Below are 6,476 nucleotides of genomic sequence, written 5' to 3' on the forward strand. Positions count from 1 at the left end.
TTACTAAAATTATTCATTGAAAGTATATCCTCTCAATTTTTTTAATTATTTAGTAAAGTGTAATTTTTTATTGTTTAATATTTTTTATATATTTTTTCTTTTATCTTACCTAAAGAATATAAAGTAAAAAATCACATTTTACTAAATATATGTATTTTTTTTTTCTATACATAATGCATGCATAGGGGATATGTTAGAATTAGATGTAGCCAGGCAGTGGTAGTTTTCTTTTCCCATGGGACATTTTTCTCTGTGTTGGCCTTAGTTTTTTATGACATGACAGGTGCCATGCTGTGTCCACTACAGTGTCTGTCCTCCATGCACATTGCAGACCCACAACAAGACACCATGCCCACTCTCAAATCCTCTATCACTGCTTCATGTATTTCTTAGCTACCATAATTCCAACTCACTATCCACACTTCACCCCCTTTTTTCTCTCTTGTATTTTATGTCATGTACAAGTGGTAGATATTACATTTTCCCATTAATAGTTATACAATAGCTTCTTTTATTACTAACAAATTAACTTTCATATGGCACTTTATTTATTAAAATGCACTAGGACACTATACCCTATGCTCAAAACTCCACCTCACCCTCCTACTACTGCTTAGTAGTAATAAGTAAAGTAATAATAGATTAGTAATGTGGGTCTTCTCCCAATAAACACTTCCCTTCCATTGAGAAACAAATCTAACTCCTCTTTATATCCAAGTCCCCTTCACTCTTCACTCTTCAGTCTTCACTTCACCTAACAATGGCAAACCCTCCCATTTTCCTCTTCCTTACTATCTTCATTGCCACACTTCTGTGTTGTTGTTCTTCTTTTGAAGAAGAAAAGAGAACAACATTCATAGTCCAAGTCAACCACAACCTGAAGCCTTCCCTTTTCCCAACCCACACTCACTGGTACCAATCCACACTCTCTTCACTACTCTCAACCAAAACTACAAATGGAACAACATCCAAACACGCCCTTAACAACAATAACCCCATTCTCCACACATACGACACCGTTTTCCACGGCTTCTCAACAAGACTCTCACCTTCAGAAGCAAAGAAGCTCCAGACACTCCCTCACGTGACAGCACTCATCCCTGAACAAGTTCGTCACGTGCACACCACGCGCTCTCCTCATTTTCTCGGCCTTCAAACCGCCGCTAAGACCGGCTTGCTCCGGGACACCGATTTCGGCTCTGATCTCGTCATAGGAGTTATCGACACCGGAATCTGGCCGGAGAGGCAGAGCTTCAACGACCGCGACCTAGGTCCCGTTCCCGCCAAATGGAAAGGACGCTGTGTTGCTGGAAAAGATTTTCCGGCCACCTCATGCAACCGGAAACTCATCGGCGCAAGGTTTTTCTCCGCCGGATACGAGGCTACCAACGGGAAGATGAACGAGACATCGGAGTACCGGTCGCCGAGGGACTCAGACGGCCACGGCACACACACGGCGTCAATCGCCGCCGGAAGGTACGTTTCTCCAGCTTCGACTCTCGGTTACGCAGCTGGTGTCGCCGCCGGCATGGCTCCGAAGGCCAGGCTCGCGGTTTATAAGGTGTGCTGGACCGGCGGATGCTATGACTCCGACATCCTCGCTGCCTTCGACGCCGCCGTCTCGGACGGCGTCGATGTAGCGTCGCTCAGCGTCGGTGGCGTCGTGGTGCCGTACCACCTCGATGTCATTGCCATTGGAGCGTACGGCGCCGCATCAGCCGGTGTTTTTGTCTCCGCTTCCGCCGGAAACGGCGGTCCCGGTGGCCTCACCGTCACAAATGTCGCCCCCTGGGTGACAACTGTTGGCGCCGGAACAATTGACCGGGATTTCCCCGCTCATGTGAAGCTTGGAAATGGTAGGGTTATAGCTGGTGCTAGTCTTTATGGTGGTCCGGGTTTAGTTGCGGGTCGGATGTACCCGGTTGTGTATGCTGGATCCGAATTAAGTGGTGGCGGAAGTACCGGTGGTGGTGATGGTTATTCGGCTTCACTTTGTTTGGAAGGTTCCTTGGATCCCAAGTTAGTGAAGGGGAAAATTGTTGTCTGTGATAGAGGGATTAGTTCTAGAGCTGCTAAGGGTGATGTTGTGAAGAAATCCGGCGGAATTGGCATGATTTTGGCCAATGGGATATTTGATGGTGAAGGTTTGGTGGCTGATTGCCATGTACTCCCTGCTACCGCAGTTGGAGCGATCGGGGGCGATGAGATCAGGAGGTACATTGCGACTGCGGCGAAGTCCAATCACACTTCGCCACCAACTGCAACTATTATGTTCAAAGGTACTAGGCTTGGTGTTAGGCCAGCACCTGTGGTGGCATCATTCTCAGCTAGAGGGCCTAACCCCGTATCAACAGAGATTTTGAAGCCTGATGTGATTGCCCCTGGGTTGAACATCCTTGCTGCGTGGCCGGATCGGGTTGGCCCCTCTGGCGTCCCATCGGATAAGCGCAAAACCGAGTTTAATATACTCTCTGGAACCTCAATGGCTTGTCCTCATGTTTCTGGATTGGCAGCATTGTTGAAAGCGGTGCATCCGGATTGGAGTCCGGCTGCTATTAGGTCTGCATTGATGACCACTGCTTATGTTGTGGACAATAGGGGTCATGCCATGTTGGATGAGTCCACTGGGAATGTTTCCTCAGTGTTTGATTATGGTGCTGGACATGTTCATCCTGAGAAGGCCATTGACCCTGGTTTGGTCTATGACATTTCGGATTCCGATTATGTGAACTTCTTGTGCAATTCAAATTACACCACTGACACTATCCAAGTGATCACAAGGAAGAAAGCAGATTGCAGCGGTGCGAAGAAAGCCGGACATGCCGGGAACTTGAACTATCCTTCAATGTCAGCAGTTTTCCAGCAATATGGCAAGAAGAAAATGTCCACGCACTTCATTAGATCCGTGACCAATGTCGGCGAGGCGAACTCAGTCTACAAGGTCACCATTAAGCCACCGGTCGGGATGAAGGTTACAGTGGAGCCTCAGACCCTGTCCTTCAGGAGGGTGGGTCAGAAGCTGAACTTCCTTGTTAGGGTGCAAGCTAGAGCAGTGAAGCTTTCTCCTGGAGGCTCAAGTATAAAGAGTGGTTCCATAGTTTGGTCTGATGGCAAACACACTGTCACAAGTCCCTTGGTTGTGACAATGCAACAGCCTCTTGATTATTAGTGTTGGAGGTTTTTTTGTATGTAGAAATTTTGTGCCTTCTACCCATCTTAGAGAGATTTTATTAAAAATCTAGCTCTATATATATAAATATATGTATGATAGAGAAAATGTTTGGTTTTCTGAAGTTTTTAGTTTTTATATTCCCAAGAACTGATGCAGGGTTGATTGTAAGAAAGTAAGAAAAAAAAGGTATGGAGGTATTAGTAAGACATAAAGGTATTGAAGTATATTTTCCCTGTTGTAAAATTAAGGATGTTGCTTGTATAAAATGCAGTGTTAAGAACATGGATATTGAGAAGATGCTTTTTTTTTTTTTTTTTGAGTATGAATACATTTTGATCTTTGTTATTTTGTTGTGGTCAAACATTTGATTGCACCATGCATGAAGATATGATAAATGTTTTATGCTTAGATCAATAACATTTTGCTGTTATTTTCTTTACTAATTTGTATGTATCTCATAGACTACACATTTTGAAAATCTATTGCATATTTACTGATATAGAGTCCACAGATATGGTTTAAGGATAACAATTTAGGGATTCTTAATTCTTGAAATAAGAATCTTAAAAAGGTATATATGATAGAGGAAATAGAAGTTGATACAAAATATCGGTTGTTATTACATGTTTTGGATAGTGGATAATTTAATAGTTTTAGACAAATCAGTTATTTAGCACAGAATCTTGGTTAAACTATAGTTGCCTGTTCCATTTTAGCACAGAATTATTAATGGTAATTAAACTAAAGACAAAACGGTATTAGACTGTTACTCATCATTGTAAAATATTAAAAAAACGTTATTCTTTCAATATTTGATCTGTATCAGCACATACAAATCAATATTATAATTATAATTCTTAGATTAGCAGTGTTGAATTGATGGAGTATTTATCTGAGAAAGATTGTACAATCTTTGCATTGTAGAATTTAGAAATGATGGTGGCTTCTTTCATGAATCATAAAAACGTCTTCATGTGAACATAGAATTGTAAATTGTTAGATGGTTTAACATGTTTGATTGAATATATTTGATAGAACGATCTAATAGTTTACAGTACCATCCGTAGGAGTATCCAAATGAAAGATACTATGTTTTTAAATTCATGGATACTAGTCAAAATTGAAATTGGCAAAGCAAGACAGAGATACTGCATTCAATTGGATGATGTGGGAACGTGAATGATGAAAGTTGACTCGGACAGAAAGCTAACTAATTCAAACGTTCAAAGGAAGCATCTTAGCTGGAAAATAAAATGCGGCTACTTCACAACCTCAAAAAGATATTTATTCCTAATCTGTTTGTCTCAATGTGTATCATTAGGTTTCGTTTTTCTTTTGTTCTTCTTCTTCTGGACATATATAAAGACAAAAACAAAAAATATTGTCCATAAAACTTATCATCTGACAATAATAATAATAACAACAACTAAATTTAACAGAGTAGATCAAGTGAACTGGAAGTTAATTTCAAACTAAATTAATCAACAAAATTCAGATAAATGAAAATAGGGGAAGAAACAAAGCAATGCCATGTTTTATTTAAAGAGATTGTGATGAATGAAATTTCTCTTAGGAAACTAAATATGGATGAGATTTCTTAGCTTGTCGTGTGTGTATCATTTGGTTCCCTTGTTTCTTTTGCTTTTTTATGTTATTAACAACACTAGAAACAAAACCATTAACAGGATATGCATTGCGCATGCATGGCCCTTCACAACCCCTTTATTATTTGTCCAACTCCGATTCCTTTTTAGTACAATTCAAGTGTAGCCTACTACCATTGCTTGCTTAATTTAAGTAATAAGCTTTTAACACTACTTATTTTTCTTTAAATAAAAGTTTTGGTGATTCAGGCTATCAAGAGAAAATAGAAACCAAACCACATATATAGATGTGATCAAAGAGAGTAATCAAGTTGGGTTGGTCTAGTAATTAGCTCATTAGTCCGCTTAAACAAGTGTCAGGATTCGAATATTGTGTTGTACATACAGCAATCCAGACACTATTTACTTAACAATATAATACAAAGACCCCAATATATATACAGCAACCCAGACACTATATTTCGCGATCTTGGTTCTTTTCAGACAACACAACCCTACTAGTCGGAAAAGTTGTCGCCTTTTCGACCGGAAAATATGGCTCCCTAAACAGAAGAGAAACCCTAGAAGAGCTCTCTAAGCTAGCTATCTATCTATCTCCATGGTTATACTAAAATAAATAAAATTGTGGACATTTTCACAAAATAAATAAATAAGGGAAGGAAGCTTGGTGGATATATAATCACTTGGCCCAACATGTCCAAGTTCCAAGTAACATGTTTGAGCCCAAAATTAAATGTGGAAATTATGCAAGTGGACTCTTTACTGGCCCAAGATACTGCCTTGGTAAGTTGGTATATTATTTAGTAATTTTACAAGCCCACAATTCTTTAGAATTTTTTTTCATCCGTTTAAAAAATTGTTCCATGGTTGACAAACACGAAAAGAAAAGAAAATTTTTCTATACTTAGTTTTCCGTATGGACTTAAAGTTTTGTTGATTATGTTAATGCATAATCACCCAGATTTTTTTTATAATGGTTCGGAAGATTATTCTACTGATACGATGGGATTCAATTATGATTGATTCTCTTGCCTTCTAGAACTAGCATCCTTATCAAGAAGAATATTGGATAGAACTGAACTTGTAAGTGGTCATAAAATACCAACATATTCAATACTAGTCTAACAATAAAATCAGTGAAAACATCACTATTTTCAAAAATTTAAACTTTAGAAGATACATTGAATAGTTATGTATTTAACGTAAGTAAAATTTTTTTTGAGTTTATTTAAATTGTTATATTTTTTTTATTTTATGTCTTATGTTGAATTTTTTTTTGGAGTTCAATAAAATCAAATTTTAAATTTTTTTTGTCATTAAAATTTTAATATCATATCATAAAATTATTTTTTTAAAAAAATAAACTAATAAAAAAATACATAAATAATTATATCTCCAATCATCTACTATTTTCCTAACCTTGGCATCATTCTGAAATTATGTCAACCACCTAGTAAGAAAGCCTTTCTATTAAGTCATATAATTAAATAAATGACTAGAACTCTAGAAGTGATTGATCTATTGATCTTTGGCGGCTTGATACCTTGTTACACATGTAACATTTATATCACATACGTCAAATGATGAAATTATTGGAAGATCGATGATATTTCTTTGACAAAAATTGCATCGTGTGCGCAATGTGCATGCTAATTGAATAATATGGTATGGAAACTTCATGCATGTTGCTATAGTACTTC

The 6,476-nt window shown here is 38.2% G+C and overlaps 1 protein-coding gene across 1 annotated transcript; it reads left to right on the plus strand.

Annotated features, from left to right (window-relative positions):
- The first annotated feature begins 397 nt into the window (after nucleotides 1–397).
- LOC112735329 (subtilisin-like protease SBT1.5) lies at nucleotides 398–3,454 on the plus strand. Its single transcript, XM_025784880.3, has one exon. It carries the CDS (start codon nucleotides 761–763, stop codon nucleotides 3,167–3,169), a length of 2,409 nt encoding a protein of 802 aa, XP_025640665.1. The 5' UTR covers nucleotides 398–760; the 3' UTR covers nucleotides 3,170–3,454.
- The last annotated feature ends 3,022 nt before the right edge of the window (nucleotides 3,455–6,476 follow it).

This window comes from Arachis hypogaea, chromosome 2, assembly GCF_003086295.3.
Source record: "Arachis hypogaea cultivar Tifrunner chromosome 2, arahy.Tifrunner.gnm2.J5K5, whole genome shotgun sequence".
Classification (NCBI taxonomy): Eukaryota; Viridiplantae; Streptophyta; class Magnoliopsida; order Fabales; family Fabaceae; genus Arachis; species Arachis hypogaea.

What these genes read in the sequence shown, in the direction of transcription:
- LOC112735329 (XM_025784880.3), top strand. Translation starts at nt 761, where the DNA reads ATGGCAAACCCTCCCATTTTCCTCTTCCTTACTATCTTCATTGCCACA.